Here is a 24,739-nt window from a genome sequence, read left to right on the forward strand (position 1 = left end):
AAAAAGAAGAAGGAAGGAAAGAAAGAAATAACCAGAGAAAAACAATGTCATCCTATTATATCAGCAATAAACAAAGTAAGAAACCTTCACAGAAGATGTTACTACCCTTTCAGAGCATGGACACAGTGAATAAATGGACTCACCTCAGTTATATGAGGATTAGGATTAAAGCCACAGAGGCTACACACAGTGGTTTTGCATCCGGTGCACGTGTTAAAATTGGCCTTTTCTGGAACATGCAACAGAAGTTCAGTGGTATTGCAAAGAGGACAGATGATTGTAGGGAGGCCTTGTTCTGGAATCTGGGCTGCAGATGGAGAAGTTGGCAGCTGCAGGGGTTGCCCAGCTCCTGTTTGGCTTACAGGCTTTGTAGATTGCTGAGCTGAGGGTTTTGCTGGGCCAGGCTGTTGAGCTGGGGGCTTTGCTGGGCCAGGCTGTTGAGCTGGGGGCTTTGCTGGGCCAGGCTGTTGAGGTGAGGGCTTTGCTGGGACAGGCTGTTGAGCTGGGGGCTTTGCTGGGCCAGGCTGTTGAGCTGGGGGCTTTGCTGGGCCAGGCTGTTGAGCTGAGGGCTTTGCTGGGCCAGGCTGTTGAGCTGGGGGTTTTGCTGGGCCAGGCTGTTGAGCTGGGGGCTTTGCTGGGCCAGGCTGTTGAGCTGGGGGCTTTGCTGGGCCAGGCTGTTCAGCTGGGGGTTTCGCTGGGCCAGGCTGTTGAGCTGAGGGCTTTGCTGGGCCAGGCTGTTGAGCTGGGGGCTTTGCTGGGCCAGGCGGTTGAGCTGGGGGCTTTGCTGGGCCAGGCTGTTGAGCTGGGGCCTTTGCTGGGCCAGGCGGTTGAGCTGGGGGCTTTGCTGGGCCAGGCTGTTCAGCTGAGGGTTTCACTGGGCCAGGCGGTTGAGCTGGGGGCTTTGCTGGGCCAGGCTGTTGAGCTGGGGGCTTTCCTGGGCCAGGCGGTTGAGCTGGGGGCTTTGCTGGGCCAGGCTGTTGAGCTGGGGGCTTTCCTGGGCCAGGTGGTTGAGCTGGGGGCTTTGCTGGGCCAGGCGGTTGAGCTGGGGGCTTTGCTGGGCCAGGCTGTTCAGCTGAGGGTTTTACTGGGCCAGCCTGTTGAGTAGGAGTCTTTCCCGGCCCAGACTGCTGAGTCAGAGACTTCACTGGCCCAATCTGCTGAGCTGGAGTCTTTGTCGACCCAGTTGGCTGAGCTGGAGAGTGTGGCCCAGGTTGGTGAGCGGGGGACTTCAGTGTCCCCAAGTGCTGGGCTGAGGGTTTTGCTGGCCCTGGAGGCTGAGCTGGAGACTTTGGCCCAGGCTGCTGAGCTGAGGGCTTTGCTGCCCCTGGCTGTTGGGCGAGGGCCTTCGCTGGCCCTGGCTGCTGAGCTGAGGGTTTTGCAGGTCCAGGCTGTGGCGTGGAAGATTTTTCAGGTTCAGGCTGCTGGGCTGGTAGTTTTCCAGGACTCGCCTGCTGAGTTGGTGGTTTGGATGGTCTGACTGATTCTCCCTTCACTGCGTCTGACTGTTTAGTCTGAGGCCTAGTTGCATCCTTTTGAAGTGGCGATTTAGTTTGGTCGGTCTGAGGAGTCTGGGTAAGCCCTGGAATTGGTTTTCCAGTCCCTAGAGGTTGTGATTTCATTTTCTCTGGTTGCTGAGAAGAGACTGATTTGGGAGAGCCCTCCTGCTGAGCTGGGATCCTCACAGGCCCTAGCTGCTTAGGAACTGACTTGGGTGACTGCTGCTGTGACAGAGGCTTTGTGATTCCTTCAGACTTTCCTTGTTCCTTCTGAGCTACTTTTTGTTTCTTGGCAGTTTCTTCCTGGGATCCATCAGAGTCTGATACTAAATCAAAAGGATTAAATTTATTTACAACAGAGGAGACAGCACTTAACGGGTTGACCTCTGAGAGGAAACCAGGCATCATACTAGACTTGTGCTCTTCCTTAAAATCAGTTCTGGACTTTGATTCTTTCAAACTAATAGTGGAAGGACTCCTCCCAGGCAATTTCTGCTCTGACCTCAAAGTATCTGTAGTTCTGCTTTTACTGAGACCAGTCTGAGCGGGACGACCAGGATCCGGCGGTTTTCCTGGTGGCTTTGGAGGGTGACTACTATCCAACTCTTGTTTCCTAGAAGAGTGAAACAAAAAGAAGTGAAAATGATAAAAATCATCACAACTGAAAATAACATAAAAAAAGTTATACTTTCCTAAATCTTCAAAATTATAAATTTATAACCACAACTAGAATCCATTCTTGTAGCACCCTATAAGTGATCATAAAACTTTTAATGCCTTTATTACCGGTACTTTCTTTATAGGTCCAGGGTAAAGATTTTCAACAAGGCAAAGGGGAAAAAACAATGCTTGCTATTATAGATGAAAAATTGTAGTATCTAGGTAGAAAGTATTTATAATAAAAATAATTTACACTTAATAGAATCTGGCCATACTTAAAACCTAACTAAATATATTATATATATTAACTCAATAAGTCAATGCACCACCATATTCCAGTACATTCACGTTCACACTGTATCCTTTTTCATCAAAAGTTACGCTTGCCTGACCAGGCGGTGGCGCAAGTGGATAGAGCGTCGGACTGGAATGCCGAGAACCCAGGTTCGAGACCCTGAGGTTGCCAGCTAGAGCACAGACACATCTGGCTTGAGCGAATCTCACCAGCTTGGATCCAAGGTCACTGGCTCAAGCAAGGGGTTACTTGGTCTGCTGAAGGTCCGCGGTCAAGGCACATATGAGAAAGCAATCAATGAACAACTAAGGTGTCGCAGTGCACAATGAAAAACTAATGATTGATGCTTCTCATCTCTCTGTTCCTGTCTGTCTGTCCCTGTCTATCCCTCTCTCTAACTCTCTCTCTGTCTCTGTAAAAAAAATAATAATAAGTTATGCTCAAAGAAAGTTAGTCTCCAAAATACAGACAACACTAATAAGTAAAAATATTCATTTTTAAAATATGGGCGATCACCACAACTGTTCTTTGTTGTAGTGTTTTACTTGATTTGGACAACTTATATTAGTTACATAAAGCACACAATGTCACATTGGCAGTTTCTAGTAAAGAAGGTTACACTTAACAGAAACTCTGAGAAAGTCAATCATCTACTCAAATTTTACCCTATTCTAAAAAGGTAAAATCTAGCAAATATTAAACTTTATAGAGTGAAAATATACCTAATTAGCAATATTTGGAAAACAGTTCCACCTTTTTTGGAGAAGAATGTTGTATCATTTAATTATTTTTTTCTAACAGCTAATTCTTAATCTGAGATCTCATTGCAAGGTAATAATAGATGCTTAAAGCATCTTGAGATATAGCCTGCTATGCAAATAACAAGCTAGCTGTGACACCACTTTTGAAAAGTATTACTACTTTCTAAGAAGAAATACATCTTTTTGCTTAATGTTTTCTACACTTGCTTTTGCTATTCTTAGGTTATTAATAATATTATTTATTGACAGTGAGTTTTCAATGTAAGAAGTAACTAACATATAAGGTATCTTTTGTGTGTGTGTAAGTGTGTGTGTGAATGTGACAGAGACAGAGAGACAGAGAGAGGGACAGATAGGGACAGACAGACAGGAAGGGAGAGAGATGAGAAGCATTAATTCTTCATTACGGTTCCTTAGTTGTTCATTGATTGCTTGCTCATATGTGCCTTGACCAGGGGGCTACAGCAGGGCAAGTGACCCCTTGCTCATGCCTGTGACATTGGGCTTCAAGCCAGAGACCTTTGGGCTCAAGATAGCAACCATGGGGTCATGTGTATGATCCCACACTCAAGCCGGCAACCCCACACTCAAGCTGGTGAGCCTGCACTCAAGCCGGATAAGCCTGTGCTCAAGAGAGTGACCTTGGGGTTTGGAATCTAGGTCCTCTGCGTCCCAGTCCGACACTCTATACACTGCGCAACCACCTGGTCAGGCAGTATCTTTTAACACATAGACAAATATACAAGATAGATTTTTTTAAAGTTTTGGTAACAAGATCAAATTTAAATGACTACATTAAAGAATTAAAATAGTGCTCGTTTCGGCAGCACATATACTAAGAATTAAAATAGTTGCTTTTTATATATACTTTTAGCCAAAAGTTAAGTATATTAAACTTTTAAATAAGCCATTCTTTACTGATAAATTTGAAACTAATAAATGCTACACTAGAATTAAAGAAAAATCTAATTACATGCATTTTTTTGGCTATGTGTAGCTTTTTCATTTTGGAAAAGATTTAGTTCTCTTTAATTAAAAGAAAGAAGAGGAAAAAGTGATTCAGTATCACTTAATTTATGAGATAAATAAATTTCTACAGGTTTTAATTTGTTTTATCAAAATTTACCTGCTCATGGACAGACTGAATTTTAAATTTCATATTACCTGTTAGTTAATAACACAAGGCACAGAAGAAAACACAGAGGTATTACTTCTTATTAGTAAAGGGTCTGAAAGAAAATGATCTATAAATGGCAATTTGTACCCAAAGTAATTTTCTAAATAAAAGATGAATAAATAAAATTCTTAGTTCTGGCAATTTCCTCCAGCAAAAAAGTGAACAAAACTTTAGATAGTATCATATCTCTGAAGCCTTTATTAAACAAGGAACTAAAATAAATACCCCGGTTAATTCCAACAGTTCTAGGATATGTTTTAAAATGCTCTGCAGTGTATTTCAATTTGAGGAAACATTTTTGAATGTTCCTTTATAGGCTACTCTATGTTCTCTCTTCCATATGAAGGCAGAAGAGCCACAGCAAACCTATAATAAATTATTTTCAAAAAGTTCCACTGTTTAGATCTTTATATTATTCCAGATATGTTTCACATTCAATTAAGAAAATCGACCACTCCCTTGAACGGCATATGCTTAGGGACTATGTTATAGAGTGACTGTCCTATAAATAATTGCTTATTTTGTTGAGGTGGCTCCCTCAGACAGTCCTAGAAATCTACATTGCAATAGAGTACCAAAAAGTCTATTCTTAATTTAACTAAGTTGACCTCTATTGAAAATACTATTGTACTTCATCACTGTTTTGTGGTATTATTTCACTCAATCCAACATATGTACCAAACAAAAATAAAAAAATAAGCTTCATGAATACCAAATACATTAGGTCCTGGCCAGGTAACTCAGTTCATTAGTGTCATCCTCACATGCTGAGGTTGTGAGTTTGATCCCCAGTCAGGGCACGTACAATAATCAACCAATAAAGGCATAAACAACAAATCAATGTTTCTCTCATTCTCTCTGACTCTATCTCTCTCCCTTCCTCTCTCTAAAAAACAATAAATAAAATATTTTTGCCTTGGTCTATTGACTCAGTGGTATAGCATCGGCCCAGCATGTCGATGTCCTGAGTTCGATTCCCAGTTAGGACACACAGGAGAAGTGCCCATTTGCTTCTCCAACCCTCCTCCTCTCACTTCTCTCTCTCTCTCTCTCTCTTTCTCTCTCTCTCTTTTCTCTCCCTCTCTCTCTCTCTCCACTCCCCTCCTGCAGCCATGGTTCAATTGGAGCAAGTTGGCCCCAAGTACTGAGAATGGTTCTTTGGCTTCCACCTCAGGTGCTAAGAACTTCATTGCTCAGTAATGGAGCAACACTTCAGATGGGCAGAGCATCACCCCTAGTGGGCTTGCCAGTTGGGGCGCATGGTCAGGGCACATGCAGGAGTCTGTCTCTGCCTCCCCTCCTCTCACTGAATAAAAATAAATAAATAAATAAATAAATAAATAAATAAATAAATAAATAAATAAAAATAACAGGTTTTTTTTTTTAATTTAAAGCAAGCAGCTTGTATCAGGAATTATAATTGCATGTACTTTCTACAAATACAAGTTGCACATGTAGACTTTCCATTTGAGAATATACCTATGTAACTACAAAGGTTGCTCTTCAGTTTAAACTTAATCTTGGTTGCTATAACTATGTTTTAAAACTATACAGATAATGTGGAGATCTGGGAATGAGAAATAGAAAGACAATTATTAAGAGAAAATATAGGCTTACTACCAAGCAGGCATAGCTGGGAACTCAGGAGGTCAGTGCGTCCTCCCGACATGCTGAGGTTGCGAGTTCAGTCCCCATTCAAGGGACCAACCATGACAGCATCAGTAAGTGGAAAACAAATCAATGTTTCTTTATGTCTTTGTCTCTCTCCCTTCCTCTCTCTCTAAAAATATTAAAATAAAAGAATACCAAACAAAAAAGATGTCTTAGCAAATTGTGGTCTTCTGGTGAAATTTGTTTGGTATAATGGCTGTTCTGTTAAAAAGAAAAATGACTAAAATGTAATCTGTGTTTTGTTCACTGGATTATGAACTCCTGGACAATGTGTTTCACTCATCCTTGCATTACTAGAATCAAACCTGTTAATTAGGGGGTTAGCATTAATGATTGATGAATGAATAACAATGAATGAATGAGTGAATTATTCTAGATTAATGTTTCTTGAATTCTATTCACTTCAAATTATTCTACAGGCCTCTTGAGATATAAATAAAAACATTACATATTCTTTTAAGATTCTGGATTTGGAAGGCTGTAGGAAGAAAATCAGTTGTAGAAGTATCTAGACAGTAGGGAGGTTTGAAAGAATGCTAAGGAAAATAATTGAGTAAATCAGAATCCTTTAAAAATATTCTACTAATCCGAAGTGTTTTTAGTAAAGCCCTTTTCATACATATCTCTAGCTATAAAAAATGTAAGCAGAAGAAGTAATAAAATTGCATTTCCCTAGGTCTGTGTTGAACAAAAAATCCAGGAGCATTTCATGTGTAACCTGTAACTCCTAGCTTGTAATTATCCAAGCTTCATACAACATCACAATTTTACTATTGTCATCCCCAGATTAGAATTCCTCATTTATAGGTTAGCAGAAAAAAATGGCTCAGCTACAAATGAGGTAAATATGTATTCAAATGTAGCATGTAAAAACAGCTGTAGTGCTAAAATATTTTGTTAAGCCTAATACAATAGGTGATGACACTTAACCTGACAGTGCTGAGTCACATAAATTTTTACATTAGGAGTATAAGAAACCACAGAAATTCATTTTTATGCTGTAGGATACTAGGGCTTAAAAGGCTAAAAGATTAATCCAAGGTTACAAAGTCAGCCGCAGAAATAAGGTGTCCTGATTCCTGCGGGGGAAGGAGGGGCAGATTTCCACTACATTGCACTGACTTGCCCACTGACTTTCCCATGTAAAATATGGAATGGCCAAATTAATTTGTAACAATGATTAATTCATTCAACATACAACTTGTCTGTAGCCATCAATGCCTATGCCATTCACTGCCATTAATACTATTTTCTTATTTATAGGGGTTTTTGATATTAAAATTCAAACAAAAATGTTTTCAATTATTCCTCACAATGACTTTACCAGATAAATAAGTCAAGTACCACCTGCCTTATTTAGAAGCAAGGAAACTGAGGCACATATGACTAAGAAGCATTTATAATTTACCATAATTCAGTTAAAATTAATCAAATAAGAACCTAGGTCCAAGAGTTCTAAACCTTTATTTCTTTAAAAAAATTTTTTTAATTAACCCCACCATGTCTAATTCACAGCACTTAATCTCTTAAAACCTCAAATAATTTGGATATACTTTATCATCTATATAAAAATTAATACTTATAAATATTTAGATAATCAGCCAAGTGTTTGTTTATCACCTTGGGAATAATAACTTTCCAAAAATTATGTGACTCAAATAGAAATCTTTCAGTAAAATATAAGCAGATTGCAAAAATTAGAAACAGATTGTTTATATATTTAGATGAAGCTTTCACCAATAACAGGCTACAGGTTACCTGTTAATAAGAATTCTACCATAAAAGTATCATTGGAAAGCTTTAAAAGTATGCTATCTCATACAAAACTACATAAAACATCATAGTTTCATAAGCTAAAATATTTTTCAGACACCCTCTGAAAGAAAAGCTAGGAGTTTAGAAATCAAAGCTCATACTTCACTTGGTATTTTTAACCAGCATTTGAAACCTGTTGCTTGTGCCTCATAGAAAAAAACTGCAGAGCTGGCATACATTTCTAAGAGGTTAATAGAAGTATTGTGCCTCATTATTATCCTATGAAAATCTAGTATACAAACATTCAAAATATCTTCCAAGTCAAATTTTCATCAGTAGAGAAATACAGTACATATCATAAGCTGTATTACTTCAGGTAATGTGTAAGAAAGGCCTTTTACCAAAGAAAGTCTAATATATTACTTGTTTAAAAACAGAGAAAAACATATTCAATATAAGGAGCTAGCGTAACTACCAGTGGTGGCTTCATTTCAAGAAAATAGGGTTTTTACCTGATAAATTTTAGGCATTTAGGATTTTATATGAAAAATACTTTCATAAAACATTTCACATATCCATAAGACATTTTACATTTCTCCTATATTAAATTTAATATAATTATTTGACACAACCATATGCATATACTTATATGATAGTTCCTAAGTTAAATATTTTTATTTTATATAGTATAAGAATCCCAATTATAAATCCAGATCTTTCATATTTCCAATACTTCAAATGAAAATTTAAGTTTCCCTTCAGCTATCATAAAGCAGGAATGGTTTCAGAACCATGGATAGAGGACTATTCTCTATGGGAGGGTGAAAAGTTAAAGGGTTTGTTTACAACAATAAAGGCAGGGCAGGCATAATGATTATACCCTTTTAGTACTCTAATTAGAAACAACTAATTTATTAGAATTAAGGAAAATAGAGAACTAAAGAAGGAAATGAATACGTTAATACTACAGACTAGCTCTGAATTGCCTGTGCAAGTGGTCATTTGCTTTGTCTTTAAAAGTATGTGCTGGAACTAATTTTAAGATAACACAAATTCACATGTTCTTCCTTAAACTATAAGATACTTTTGTATTTAAAAGAGCAGTGGTTTAAAAAACAGCATATGCTAAGTCAGAAATACATGTACAGCACCTGCTCTGCCGTGACCAAACCATCTGTTTAATGCCACAACATATTTCAGGGTTCCACATTGAATATAAAAGATGTATTTATTTATACCTTATAACTAAACAGCTCCTGTTCTCCTCTGGGGGGTGGGATGGGAAGGACAAATCACTTCCAGGGAAATTAAAGGTAGTGTGGCAGAAACATTTAGACATAATATACAGGGGGAAAGACCCCAAAATGATTGAGGGGGTTTAAATAGAGACAGGTAAACACCCATATCTATCCATTTGGATTAATGGAAGACTTCCAGATTTGTAAAACATCGGAGGGCGTCTCTCCACGCCATCCTAGAAAAAAAAAAAGGTTCCAAAAGGCCAAAAATCACAACCTAAAATCACAGTTCCAAGAATGCAACCCTTGACTATCCCACTAGAAACTCTACAATGCATCATTTTTACTCTGCCTTTTAGAAAGGTTTATGATTTCTCTATCGCCACCCTATCAGGGAAACTAAAACGAACGGAGACGACATATATGTACGGCCGTGCTGCACATACGAGCTGGCACATATGTGCAAGGGAAGCTGAACATATATGCCCGAACATATACAGCATGCGGTGCGTGCCTGTGCGTGGAAGGCGGCTCCGCAGCGGCCGCGGGGACGCCTCCCTTGGGCAGCCCCTGCGCCCTTGACAGGACGGCGGCGATCTGTCTCCTCTCCTCGTCGCTCAGCCGGCTCAGGTCCGCCTCCACGCCGGCCGGGATCGCGGTGTGCGAGGGGCTCCCCGCGCCGCCAGCCCCTCCTCCGGCGGCCGCTGCCGCCAGCCCTTCGGGGAGCCCTTCCCCTTCCAAGCTCGCCTCATTGCCCATGGCTGCGGGAGACTCCGAGCCGCAGCGTCCTCCCCGCCGGGGAGCCGGCGTCCGCCCGGGGCGCGCAGGCGGCGGAGTCCTCGGGCTAGCGACCCGGCGCCGCCGCCCGGAACCACAGGTGGCGATCAGTCACCCTCGCAGGTGAGGCCCGCGGCCTCCATGTTGGACAGCGCCGGGCAACCTTGGCCGAAGACAAGTCCCGAACGCCGGCCCGGCGCGTGCGAGCCGGGGACGAGCAGGTCTGAGCCCGGCCGCCCCGCGCCGCCCGCCCCTCCCGCCGCGCCCCGCCTCCGCGCACTGCGCATGCTCGCCTCGGAACAGGTGATGTCCGTGCCACGCCTATGCTGTCAGCGTCGCTCAGCATCCTTCCTCACTCTCAGCACTGATTTAAAGGAGCCCAGCAAGAGCAGATTAAAAACCTGGACGCAACAGCCGTGGTTTTTCTCAGGCATATTGCAGGATGCCTCAACCTGACTTTTGGCTGAATACATTTGTGGGAGGAGGGAGGTCGCAAGGGGACTGAAAGGAAAGTGTTTGTTCCCAGCCTTGATTCATGGGATTTGTAGTTTCAACTATTTTTTTCTTTTTTAGGAGGGTTTTAAAAGATCCTAGAAATGGGTTCAGCGTAACAGGAAACACCTGATATCTTTGAGAAAGATTACCCCAATGGGTTAAAACTGGCCCTTTTCATTTAGCTCTTTCCCAGAACAAATAAATTAAAATCTTACATACAGCATCAGTAAGCAGGTAAGGTTCTTGAATTCTTATTTCTGTTGTACCCTAAAGAAACTACATAAAAGTAAAGGATTAAGGGAACTTTTGGATAGAATACTGTAGTAAGATATAGATTGTAGAATATTAAAATGTTATAGTGAGACATTTTGAAAACATGAGTTCAGTGCATTGTTTTGTAAAAATGTAGGCAGAAGAACCCCAAAATGTCAATTAATTTGTATAGAGTCACATAGCTGGTTACCAGTTGAGATATAACTAACCATGCTTTTGGATCCACTCCCCACCCACCCCTAACACACACTTATCTTGCTACTACATTTCTTAGAAGAGAATGATTTAGGTCAGCACTGGATCTGCAGCCCCAATTTGGCTACCTGCCTTTCCTAACAAAAGTGGACTTAAGGTACTAATTGTTGAGATTCAAGGAAATCAAAAGCTAATAACTGAAGATGAATAAATAATTAAAACAGAAATAAGTTGTTCAGAAAGTAAGTTTCCAAGGTTTTGCAATACTCATAGTAGTTTGAGGTGCATTTCACTTATATCAATACCAAAAAGTGGCACAATTATAACAATGTGTGACTAATCATAGTGAATCAGCAAATGAAGTATTGTTACTGGTTGGGTTCCTACACAAATTTCGTATAAATTTTGATTCTCTCACAACTAACTGAGATGTGACTTCCAAAGTCAAAACTTCAAGGAGCCATTTAAATAAGAGAATGCTCTCACTCATACAAACAAATCAAGCTGAAGCAAGCAGACATTCTGATTCCCACATTTGGAGGAAAATATAGTATGGTCATAGCTCTTAGAAATTAGTTTGTCTCAAAAAAAAAAATGGAGATAATTTGGTACACAGCTCTGAATCATCATTCTTTCTCTGACAAAACAAGTAAATGCTCTATGGCTCAGGCCACCCTGTTAATCAGTGACACTGAAGGTGAGAAAGGAGAGAGTCATAAGCTGGCTATTTTCTCATAATATGCTCAAGGTTTGTGAGAAGAAAACATTTGATGCAATCACACCCACAAACCACTAGCTAAAAAATAATAAGGTAAATACACTTTCAAACTCTAGATTCAGAGTAACGGTTAAATAAGAAAATATATTGTTAACTCCACATTCTCTTCCAATTGTAGATGGAAAGGAGCCTGGGAAGTACTAAAGAAGAAATAAGAAATGATCATCAATGTGCAAAGTAATGTTGCTAGGCTAAGCAAAAAGTAATCATTTGTAAGGTGGGTCTATTATAGCCAATTGTGCAAAGCATGCATTCACCTTCTCTTTCCCGCCTCTCTCCCAGGAGCAAACATCATCAAAAAATGGGAAAATTGGGATACGTGGTGAAAAGAATAAATAGGCTATGAAAACAAAATATATGTTGCTAACACTTGGAAACATTTTGGTGGTTGATTTTTAAAAGGATTTTGCCTTTGAGATCTTTATAACTGAGTTCTGATAACATTTCTTTTTTGAATCCTCCATTTGGGCTTAAAGTTTTTTGTGCTTGGGAGGTGTTTCCGATCTAAAGAGAAACATTGCATTCCTTTTGTATGGATTCTCCGAAATTTAAGGATACAAGGATGAGGTGTTAAATGCTGTACATAACTTTATCAAGTTCCTCCTTGCTTACCCAGAAAATATCATAATTTGTTTCACTCTGCAGATTAATGGCACTGAATTCAAAATTTTTATTGTTTCCAATTTATCATATTGTTACTCTAATGATCATTTATTTGAATTTAGATTTGATTTAACAAGCTGATATTTTAGCTCCAATTCATTCAGTTTGATAGGTGAGTCATGAAAGGAATCAATTTCTTAAAACTTCCAGTGTTGTATACTGTTATATTTTATTCTCTCTTTGTTTTTTCTTTCTTTTGTTTTAAGTGAGAAGAGAGGAGATAGGGAGACAGTCTCTTGCATGCACTCTGACAAGGATCCACCCAACAACCACCATCTAGGGCTGATGCTCGACCAACTGAACTATCCTCAGTGCCTGAGGCCAGTGTTCGGACCAGTTGAGCCACTGGCTGTGAGAAAGGAAGGAGAGGAGAGGGAGAGGGAGAGGAAGAGAAGCAAGTGGTCGCTTCTCATGTGTGCCCTGACTGAGGATTGAACCCAGGACATCTGCATCTCAGGCCAACAGTCTATCCACTGAGCCAACTGGCCAAGCCCATTGTTTTCTAAAATGATCTCTCAACTCCAGAAAACCAGATTTTTTTCTTATTATTTCAATCTTGTCTCAGTTTCCCAGGTTGTTTCTATTTTAGTAAATTAAGAACCAATCAAAAGGTGATAGTTAGCAACTAAACATAGCTCCATAATGATTCCTTGGATTTAAAAGTCCACATATTTCAGTGTATGTGTGGACATAAATATTTGTTTGTGTAAATGTACACAATATGACAGTTTTTATATAAGCACATATCTTTTGAATGTTCCCTCTGTAACAGAAGGTAAGAAAGGATTGTATTAATTTAATGGAGCAAGAACCTGCAGGAGGTTAAGGTCCAACATCATTTTTTGTTAAGGCTGAGCTGCTTCTCAAATGCTATTCTCAGCCATTTTGTTAGTTTTACTTTAAATTGAGATTTGCAGCTAGAGTGGAGGAAATTCAAGTGATATTAGAGTTGATTATTCCTTCTCAATTGTAAGGGGAAAAGCATGAGAAATGCTGTAGAGAAAAGTTTGATTTTTTTTTTTTTTGACAGAGACAGAAAAAGAGTCAGAGAGAGGGACAGATAGGGACAGATAGATAGGAAGAGACAGAGATAAGAAGCATTAATTCTTCATTGCAGCTCCTTAGTTGTTCAGTGATTGCTTTCTCATATGTGCCTTGACCAGGGGGCTACAGCAGAACAAGTGACCCCTTCCTCAAGCCAGATACCTCAGGGTTTCAAATCTGGATCCTCCACGTCCCAGTCTGACACTCCATCCACTGCGCCACTGCCTGGTCAGGCATAAATTTAATTTTGAATTCTGACATCTGGAACATCAGTTTCTGTCTTTTGATATTTATTCCAAGTTAATCTGTAATTTTAAAAAGTCACTTGTATTTAAAATACATTCCTATAGATATAGCATAAAATATTAAGAATAAAATTAGTTTTTATGTCACTTTACAAAATTACTTTTTAATTTGAAAATTACTAATAAGTCTTAAGGTTGTATCTTAGATCAGTGGTCCCCAACCTTTTTTGGGCCACGGACCAGTTTAATATCAGAAAATATTTTCACGGACCAGCCTTTAGGGAGGGACGGATAAATGTATCATGTGACCGAGACAAGCATCAAGAGTGAGTCTTAGACGGATGTAACAGAGGGAATCTGATCATTTTTTAAAAATAAAACATTGTTCAGACTTAAATATAAATAAAATGGAAATAATGTAAGTTATTTATTCGTTGTGGACCGGTACCAAATGGCCCACGGACTGGTACTGGTCCACAGCCCGGGGGTTAGGGGCCACTGTCATAGATGGTTCAGCACTATATAGCCATTTTATACATAGTATTTAGAATTCAGAACCTAGTCTTTGGAAAATGGGAATATGTTTACATGTCTTATTCATGATTTTTGGTTGACAACATCTGACTTTAAATCCTATCTCTGACATCTTAGACCAATTTGAGTAAGTCATTGACTTTTTAGAACTTGAGTTTCCTTAACTCTGAAAATAGAGTAAATAATACATTGTCTCTCAGGACTCTTGTGATAATTATACGCGAAAAAGATGTGAAACACTCGTAAACTAGGAAACTTGCTTTCGCAACTGTGGTAGAGTCTTACAATACTGGTCCTCAGAGAATCAGAGCTGCCTGTCTACTACTCTCTACAATGGGACCATCATACTTCCCATCAAGAGGTGGCTTTGTTTCCTCACCCCATAACTGGAACTGAACCCATGACATATTTTTACCAGAACAATGCGATGGCATGTAACTTCCCAGGCTGCCTTCCAACCTGGCCCTCTTACTTGTTTGGAGACTTTCACGCTCTGAAGAAGCCCAGGAGGTGGGACTCCAATAAGGAGAGGAACTGAGCTGCTCCAGCCTCCAGCCATCTCAGCTGAAGCTTTGATGAGTCCCCTTAGAGCAACCTGCCCAGGTGAAGTTACCTGCAGGTTACAGCCACATCAGTGAAGCATATGAACCCAGCAGAAAAATTGAACAATAAGCCCAAAGAATCATGAGATGGAATAATAATAGTTATTACAATAACTATTTTAGGCCAATAAGTTGGACTGTTTTAGAAATTCCAGTTTTTATACATTATGGTTATTCATAATATTACAAAATTCCCTTTTCATTCTTTTAATTCTAGTGACTGTTTTCCCAGTTACTATCCAGTTGGACTTGAGTTATTTGCTCAAAATTTTCAAATACCACTGTTCTCAACTTTAAATGAGAACAAGCCCAATTATATTGAACACTTACACACTTGTTTCATGAAAGTCTCAAAAGAGAAAATATATAGGAGATGATTTTGAATTATGTAACACTAATTAAGGAGATATCTAAAAAGATGGAAAACTTATTCATGAGAATTAAGACCAATGTATTTATTGGAGAAACTGCTAAGAAAGGAGGATGACATTTTCACGGTCCTACTAAAGATGGTGGCTAGAACTATGGAAAACAGTATCAAGATTCCTCAAAAAGCCAGAAATAGATCTACCACACAACCCAGAAACTCCACCTGTGGGAATTTACCCTAAGAAAATGAAAACACTAATTTGAAATAATACATGCACCCCTATGTTCATGCAGCATTATTTACAATAGCCAAGATATGGAAGCAAACTAGGTGCACAGATAGATGAAGGGATAAAGATGTGTTGTATATATACACACTGAAATATTACTCAGCAAAAAAAAGAATGAAATCTTGCCATTTGTGACAGTATGGATGGACGTAGAGGGTATTTAAATAAAATGTCACAAAGAGAAATACAAATACTATGTGGTTTCACTTACATGTGGAAGTTTTTTTTTTTTCAGAAAGATAGGAAGGCAGAGAGATGAGAAGCATCAACTGGTAGTTGTATCACTTTAGTTATCTACTTATTGCTTCTAATCATGCATTGACTCGGGCTCAAGCCAAGCCAGTAACCCCTTGCTCAAGTCAGTGATCATTGGCTCAAGCCAGCAACCTTGGGCTTCAAGCCAGTAACCTTTGGATCACATTGATGAGCCTGTGCTCAAGCCGGTGAGCCTGTGCTCAAGCCAGGTGAGTCTGTGCTCAAGCCAGCGACCTTGGGGATTTGAACCTGGGTCCTCAGAGTCCTAGGTCAATGCTCTATCGACTGCACCACCACTGGTCAAGCTACATATGAAAATTTTTTAAAATAATAAAACAAACAGGCCCTAAGCAGTTTTCTCAGTGGATAGAGTGTTAGCCCTGTGTATGGACATCCCAGGTTCAATTCTTGGTCAGGGCACACAAGAGAAGTGACCATCTGCTTCTCTCCCCTTCTCACTTCCCCTTCTCTCACTCTTTTCCTCCCATAGCCAATGACTTGGTTGGTCTGAGCATCAGCCTCACATGCTGAGGATAGCTTGGTTAATCTGAGGGTGGACTTCAGGTACTAAAAATAGCTTAGTTGGTCTGAGCATCAGCCCCAGATGGGGGTTGCTTGCTGGGTGGATCCCAGCCTGGGTGCATGCAGGAGTCTGTCTCATTATTTCCCCTCCTCTCACTTAAAACAAAACAAACAAGTAAAGCAAACAAAAATAGCCTCATTGAAACAAACTGATGGTGCCAGAGGGGAGTGGGATGGAGGAATGAGTGAAAATCTGAAGGAGAATATAGTCAATAAAAGTGTGATAACTTTGCACAGTGACAGATAGCTACTAAATTAAGTCTGGTGAGCACATTTTTAGATATATATATGTTTAATCACTATGTTGTACACCAGAAATTAATATATTGTATACAAACTATAATTTAATGATTTAAAAAACGGTTGAAAAATATTTTGGGGATCTTATAAATTTAATATGATATGATACTATATATTACATAATGGCAACTAATATTAGGAAAACTTGTTACTATTCACATTAACTTCTAAAGGTATGAGGATCACAACAACTAGAAGATACTCAATTTTATCTAGCCTGATGATGGATTATGTCTGACGTTCATGGGTGCCAATGTAATAAGAGAAATCCCCAATTTGGGGTGCAGTGAAGAAGAAAACTGTTCAGTGCAAAACAGCTCAATTATGATCCAGCACAGCTGTGGAACACCATGGCTGCATGGCAGACTTAGGGCCAGGAGACCCTAGGGCCCGGCCCTTTTCTGGCTAGACAACTCTGCTCCTCACTGGTCTACTCTGCTCTGTGCTGGTCTGTGTTATGCTGTGCTTGTCAGCTCTGCTCTACTCTTGTCTGCTCCATTGCATGCTAGCCTGCTCTGGCCAGAACTGGTCGGCTTTGCTCTGATCCTGCAAGACAGCGGCAGTGTTTCAGCTCAGCTATGTAGATGCAGTCTTCAGTGTTCAGTGGAAAAGGAAAGTGCACTCACAGAGCCAGAGGGAAGCTAGCTTATATAGACAGAAGTTCCCAGCCCTGGTCCCTGATTGGGCCATACTAATGCAAATAAGGATTCGAAATCTTCCTAGTTTGATTGTTCCAAAAGGCACTGTCCTGATTGGTCAGAGCTGCATAGCTCTAATTGGATGGGAAAGCCTCAGTCAGATTGGTTGAAAATGGACTCCAGGGACTCCTTTATAAGGGCTGGCTCAGATGGCAGAAACACAGTGCACACAAAGAGTACAGTGCAGGTTTCTCTTTGAAGTGCAGTTTCCATGAGAGACCCTTGTGTAAAAATGGCTTCTGGAAAAAAATTTGAGCCCATTTGGCCACCAGGAACCCTTTTTAGTAGGTATCTTCTTTCTCAAGTTTCACAATAGCAATTCAGACATTTTGAGAAGAGAAACTAGGGCTTATCTGATTTGCTTTTCAGAATAAAGAGAAAGCAATTTGAATTCATTGAGTGTCATGGATTAGAAGACAAAACTCTAAGGGGGTTCCTGAATGCCACTTACTTGGTGGAAAGAAGAAATAAAAATGTTCTCACTGCCACCTCTTGTGGTGATGTGGCCTAGGAACCTTTACAGGACTGACAAACCTTCCTTGAGGCTTCAGGGTAGTCTCTCTGGATGGTGGAATGTAAAGCCCAGCTTTGTCTCTCTCATGGAAGTTCCAGGAAAGTCCTCATTACTAAGCTATTTGTATATGGATTCTTTGAGAGGGGACAGGAGTAAGGGTTGCCACAGAAAGAGATGCAGAGCTTTATATCCAAGTTGATATATATTAAAAATACAGACAGTATAGATACCATGTTTATACACAGGTGCTGAGAGACAACAGGTATCTAACACCTGTGCTTCAGTCATTATTATCAATGTGCTGAAGTACGAGGTTTATTTTGGTTTTCAGAGAACCCTATAATTTTCTCATTTGCTAATTCCAAACTGATGGAGAAATCTTTAGAAAGATTTTCTCTTGTCTTTATGTAAGAAGAAAAAGAATAGAACCTGACCAAATGATGGCACAGCAGATAGAGCATTGGCCTGGGACACTGAGGACCCAGGTTCAAAACCCCAAAGTCACTGGCTTGAGCATGCAGTCACTGGCTTGAGCAAGGGATAAAGCAACCCCATGGTTGTTGGCTGGAGCCCAAAGGTCACTGGCTTGAAACCCAAGGTCACTGACTTGAGCAAGGGGTCACTGGCTTGGCTGGACAACTAAGGTGCTACAACTATGAGTTGATGCTTCTCATCTCTCTCCTCTCCTATCTGTCTATCCCTCTCTCTCAAATACCCACTTAAGAAAAAAAAAGAATAGATAAATTTCAATAGGCATATATAAAGTACAATACGAAAAATTTACAAATTACTCTTACAATAATGATTTAAAACCCTGAGAGGACATTACAATTAACTATAGATGTTTTTAAAAAGATCAATAGTTGTGCCTCATTTTAGACAAATTAAATTAGAATCCTGACAGTAGGGGTGGCATTTATTTTTCAAAGCTCCCTGGATAATCGTAACATACAGTGAGGGTTGAGAACTACTGCTTTGAAAGAGTAGTGAATTTTAATGTTGGAAATACAAGACTGAAGATAAGAAAGGCACTTGGGAATCAGTGTAGACTTTTGTTTGAAGCTGCAGTTAAGGGGATGAGCAATGTGCTTGCCATTATCAGAAATGATTTCTGAAGAGAAAGATGAAAAATACAGATTTAGTCTATTCTGCATTTGGAATATACTATACAATTCTGGTCATCACATTTTGCAAAATGTGTAATAGAGCTACAGAGGCACAGCAAATCAAAGAAGAGATATCAATCACTTCAATTTAGAATATTGAAGGAGGAACTCTAGGAAGATTAGAGCCTTTTACTGAAGAATATTAATTCAACATGTTAATTCAAATCTGGTAAACTCCATCTAAGGGGCTTTTTGGATACAATGAAAGGACATGCTTAAGAAAAAAAACGAACAAGATATAGTACATTCGTGGATTTGGTTACATCCCATATTGGGATGAAGGATGCTAACTCTTTTACCCCATTTTGGGCAAGTAGCTTGAAAACAGTTGACAACTTCTCTTGAAGTTATGTGTAGCCTCACGAGCCAGCTCCCTCGGATGAAAAAGTACTGTTTCTAGGCCTAGCCCGTTGAAACTCTGGTGTGTACACCTCTATGGGTGACAGGGATAGAGACAGGCAGATAGAGGTTCCATGGATTAAAGATGGCAGAACCATTAGGTGCATTTTCTGGATGACCATGTGTGGAATTCTGCCTTCCCCTTCTAAGACCATCTTCTCTGTATACTTTTGTAAATGAGGGGAAATATCTATTATGTTTGAGCCGTAGTGCATTTTCATTTTTTAATCATTTTGTTAAAGTAGTCAGTGTTATCATAACTAATACAAGATAGCAAGAGGTGTTTCTGTACAGGAAAAACTAATGTTAATGGAACGCAACCCCTCCTTATCCATTCCACATGAGTGATCCTGCTGCTGTATTTTTTTTTCTGAAATAGCATGACAGGCAAGTTTGCTTCCTTCACTGACTCCAAAAATTTCAAGCTCACCTATTTTCCAGTTTCTGTTTTTCCTTAATCTGGCAAGATTTCCCCCTTGACTCTCTATCCACTCAGTCATTTCTCGAGGCCTAGTTCAAGACCTGCTTACCATGAAAAGATACTTTCCTATTCTGAGGACACTAATTGTTCTCGGTTATTATCTGAGAATCTTATTATTCATTTGACATTTATTTACATATGGTCTTATTTTTTATTAAGTGTTTCAGGACTGAGTTCTTAGAATGATTCAACAATGCTTATATTTCTCTTGCTACCCTATCAGTATCTAGTTCACCCAGTGAATGCTCAAACCAACAGATATTAAATGCATTAGCAGTAAGTCTTCAAATGAAAAATGTGAATAATGCAAAAAACACATTAGATTATTTTGTAGAGAACACCTATACAAGGGATATAAGGGAATGATTTTATTGAAATTAAGGAATATTCATTTATAATAACAGAAATTTAACCTGAAAATATTATATTTACTATATTTTACCATGGCATTGTTAAATATTTTATCTATTTTTATGTCAATTAATCCTCCTGACAGTTTTGTCATGTAACTACTACTTTGTCTACTTTATAAATGAAAAAGAGAGATTCAAGACAGTTGCTTAAATTTCTTAAGGTCACTTAACTAGTAAATAACACAAGAGAATTAAACTTAGCTCACCTAAATCTTCTTTTCATGGATTGATTTTTTTTTTTTTTTTTTGCATTTTTCTGAAGCTGGAAACGGGGAGGCAGTCAGACAGACTCCCACATGCGCCCAACCGGGATCCACCTGGCATGCCCACCAGGAGGCAATGCTCTGCCCCTATGGGGCGTCGCTCTGCTGCATCCAGAGCCATCCCAGTGCCTGAGGCAGAGGCCACAGAGCCATCCTCAGCGCCCAGGCCATCTTTGATCTAATGGAGCCTCAGCTGCATCAGGGGAAGAGAGAGACAGAGAGGAAGGAGAGGGGGAGGGATGGAGAAGCAGATGGGCGCTTCTCCTGTGTGCCCTGGCTGGGAATCAAACCCAGGACTCCTGCATGCCAGACCAATGCTCTACCACTGAGCCAACCAGCCAGGGCTCATGGATTGATTTTTAAAGAGAGAGAGATATCAATTTGTCGTTCCACGTATTTATGCACTCATTGGTTTTTCCTTGTAGGTGCCATGACAAGGATTAAACCCACAATGTTGGCTTATTGGGACAATGCTCTAATCGACTGAGCTATCCAGCCAGGGTTCAGCCTGAATCTTATACCTACTGCTCGGGTAGGACAGTCTCAACATACACATTTCGAGTTTATTACGCTCACTCCCATAAAAATTTAAAACAATTGAGACATGAGTGGTTTGGCTTACACCTTTAGCATCATACTTACAAACTACATGGGCATACTAGTTTGGTTGTGCCCAGTGGAAGAATACGTAATAATAATGCAGCATATGAGTGAGGGGGTAGGCATCCCCCAGTACATTTAACTATGCCATTTTAAACTGTTAAAAGTCCAAGTGTTCTGTTAGTTCTAGGGTATGTTTTGACTTACATCAAAATTTGGGTTACATCACTGTAGTAGAAATGGAACCATGTTGTAAAACAAGGAACCCTGTATGAAAATACCATCAATTTCTAATTTGAAAACACAGTTCCTGCCTTACCAGATGGTGGCGCAGTGGATAGAACATTGAAGTGGGATGCGGAGGACCCAGGTTTGAGACCCCAAGGTCACTGTCTTGAGTGCAGGCTCATCTGGTTTGAGACAAAGCTCACTAGCTTGGACCCAAGGTCTCTGGCTCGAGCAAGAGGTTACTTGGTCTGCTGAAGGTCCATGGTCAAGGCACATATGAGAAAGCAATCAATGAACAACTAAGGTGTTGCAATGTGCAATGAAAAACTAATGATTGATGCTTCTCATATCTCCATTCCTGTCTGTCTGTTCCTGTCTATCCCTCTCTCTGACTCCCTCTCTGTCTCTGTAAAAAAAAAAATCTTAAAAAAAAAGAAGGAAACACAGTTCCTACTAAAGAGTGCAGACTCATGATGTGGCATGTCTGTGGCCACTTTCAGAAATGTGATAATACTTTAAGGAAAGTGGAAGTGTATAAACATTTTTTAGCAAGCTGACCAAAAAATATAAAGATAATTAGGAAGTGGCATGTAGTACTTCAATTATCTAAAAAATATTCCATGTTGTCAAAGAAGAAAAATAAGGATATTGGAAAATATAATAAAAATTATTTTTATTATTCTGATTTTATTGGATAATTTCCTTTTAAAATTATCATAATCAATTTATCATGTTTTATTTGCATTTAGGACCTGATGTCTTTGCCTCAAATCATAAAACAAAAATTGTGTTGTTCACCATTTTATGAGCCCTTTAGGGAATGTTTAATTTTATTCCAAACAAGATCTAGATTTTCCAGGTTAATTATTGATGAGTAAATGAAGATGGAAAAGATTTTATATAATTCTGCCTGAAGCTTCCCATGTCTTCCCCCATTTGACTTACTACTCATATAAAATGATTAGTGTCTGCTGTTGGCAGATGGTCCATAACTAGTCTCTAATAATGCTACTGCATGTTTTCTAATGGCCTTCACTGCAGGGATCTCAAACTTTTGGAAACAGACAGTCATACAATACTGCAATAACCATTACAGGTCTGCTGTACAAGTGGTTAAACTGCAAAAGTGAATTAATGAGCCAGTCTCCAGCAGAACTCACGCGTCATTTACACTTGCCACTAGAGAAGTTGGGGTTTTCACACATCTTATTCTTATCATCTATCTCATAAGAGCATAGATATACCAATAACAGATTCAAAATCTGAGCTCTTCAAAGAACAAAAGTAACTGTATCGATCTAATAAAAGACATTCAAAGATAGATAATCATGATCTTTTATTGACTTCTTTGCAATTTTTGGCAAGAAGCGATGGCTATTTTTAATCATAAATAGTAAAAGATTCAGACAGAAACTGTTAGGTTTTTTTGTAAAGAGAACAATATACATAGTTTCTTTCTAGTCAACCTATAGGTTTTACTCTATTCTCAAAGCATTCTGAGGAAAGGGGAACCTTCTGGCACCAGAAGCAATGTTATACCTTGCAACTCACCAGTTGCTTTAGATGCCCGTCTTAGTATCATCTCTCTCACCTGCCCGCCTGCCTGCTGCCTGCCTGCCTTACCAGCTATTGATGATCTCCTGGCTTTGCTAAGTGGGACGGGTTTCCTTCATTCAGCAACTAGTTTGAACACCTGCTATGTGCTGATGCTAAAAATATAGTAGCATACAAAAAAGACCCAGTTCCTGTTCTTAAAGAGTGTATAGTATAGTGAGAGAGACAGATACCTTCTCAACTAATTACAGATTTCTTCTTTCCAAAAATAGCAAGCTAGTTTATTTGAATAGCCACCTTGTTAAAACAAAACAACAACATAAGAAGTTGGTCAAAATATATTTAAAAGTATATTAAGGACCTACCCAGGTAGCTAAGTTAGAGCATTATCCAATGTAACCAGGTAAAATGATCCACTGGTTCTGCTGCCTGCCATGACACAAAAAGCCAATATTTGTGACCACAAACCTCTGCTTCAGGGGAGCTGGTAAAACATAGTTCAAGATTGAAATAACTCATGAAAAGAATGAGAGAAGAGTGAAATTACACACACACTGAACACTAAGAGGAGTCCAACTGATCCTTGAGCCAAAAATTTTAACAACTATCTACCATCGTCTGGGCAAAGTATGATTCTTGACCTTCCACATCAGCACTGTTAAGAACTTATGGAAAAAGAGACTCTCCAGCCTGATCCCAGTATCTAAATATTAACAAAATTGTTAGATAGGACAAGAGTCTAAAGGTCTGAGTGGTCCTTACTGAAGGCTATGCTTGCTGAATGGTAAAATGTAGCACAGTATTTTGCAGATGCAGCTGTAAACAGGATGACCTTGACAGGAACTCACCTGATAAATGTAGCTAACTCCAAAAAGAAATCAACAAGTAATTAACCAAATAGTGTATATGAGCAATGTCTAAGCCTTCTCTTGGGGAGACAACTTTGCAGATGAATCCATTTCCTTTACTTGCTGCAAATAAATAAAACTCCTTTGAGACAGCTACTTCTTGTTTGTGAGTAGAACACCCAAGTGGTGAATCCCTAGAATTTAGTAACAAAACCGTAGATTATTTGTATGGTCATTAAAGCTTGAAATAATGAATAATAATAGTGAAGACTGAGCAGAATCAGTGAAAATGGGAAGGCTGTAATTTCTAACTTAAGCATTGGGAAAGATGGTGTTTTAATAGGCTTTCAAGTCCCATGGCATACACAAAGCCAATCAGGGAAATAAAATAGTATTATACGATTTATTTTTAAAAATTTTTCCAGTTGATGCTTTGGCTCATAGGATGTGGGTATTTAGAAAGTGGAGGTGCAATTGGAATTCAATATCTGGAGTCTGGCACCAGAAATTGCTCTGCTGAGCATATTATCAGGTAGTCTTTTTCAGATGGAGTGAGCAAGGGTTAATATGAATAAAGAATTCAGAGCTCCAGGAGACTGCTGCAGTAGGTCAGTCCATACTCCAAGGTAACCAGGTGAGTCCTAAAAGCCATGATAAAAAATGTGAACGTGATAGAAGAGATGTGGCAGGACTTGGTATAATGCACTACTCAGGCTCTGAAGAGCTGCAGTATATAGGACTGTGTGACTCATAGATAAGGCGTTTGACAAGAAGTCCAACTAAACTGGGCACTGCATTCTGAAGAGAAACTTGGGTAGTTCTGTGACACATAAAGCCAACTACTTTATTTGTTTCTATCTAAGCCAAGTGGCCATTCACCTGTTCAAATCTGGCTAAAAACATGGACTATATCATACACATAGTGATCCTTCAAAAAATAAGGACTAAAACCTAAATTCCAAATACCAGACACTGAAATCTTTATCCTTGTTAATGGAACATCTTGATCTTTGGAACTTTATTGTGCTGTCTTGTAAAGGACTTTCTTTATACTACTTTGTTGTGGTTCTTTTAAAAATAGCAAAACAAAAACAAAGCAAAAATTTAACTATGTTTTAAA

The 24,739-nt window shown here is 39.4% G+C and overlaps 1 protein-coding gene and 1 pseudogene across 2 annotated transcripts in view; one reads left to right on the forward strand and one right to left on the reverse strand.

Annotated features, from left to right (window-relative positions):
• Positions 1–9,997, reverse strand: part of PCLO (piccolo presynaptic cytomatrix protein) — a 455,471-nt gene extending 445,474 nt beyond the window's left edge. Inside the window, exons 1-2 of one of the 2 annotated variants that reach the window (XM_066354350.1) lie at positions 9,568–9,997; positions 144–2,109 (exon numbers count right to left, since the gene is read on the reverse strand). In XM_066354350.1, the coding sequence (XP_066210447.1) occupies positions 144–2,109; positions 9,568–9,812 (2,211 nt within the window). In that variant the 5' untranslated portion in view covers positions 9,813–9,997. Of the gene's footprint in view, positions 1–143; positions 2,110–9,567 lie in introns of those variants that run through there. The other variant, XM_066354349.1, reaches the window with a different exon arrangement.
• A 1,456-nt stretch (positions 9,998–11,453) lies between these two features.
• LOC136383883 (dynein light chain 2, cytoplasmic-like) lies at positions 11,454–24,516 on the forward strand (annotated as a pseudogene).
• Positions 24,517–24,739: the final 223 nt, after the last annotated feature.

The sequence above is a fragment of the Saccopteryx leptura genome, chromosome 12 (assembly GCF_036850995.1).
Source record: "Saccopteryx leptura isolate mSacLep1 chromosome 12, mSacLep1_pri_phased_curated, whole genome shotgun sequence".
Taxonomy (NCBI): Eukaryota; Metazoa; Chordata; class Mammalia; order Chiroptera; family Emballonuridae; genus Saccopteryx; species Saccopteryx leptura.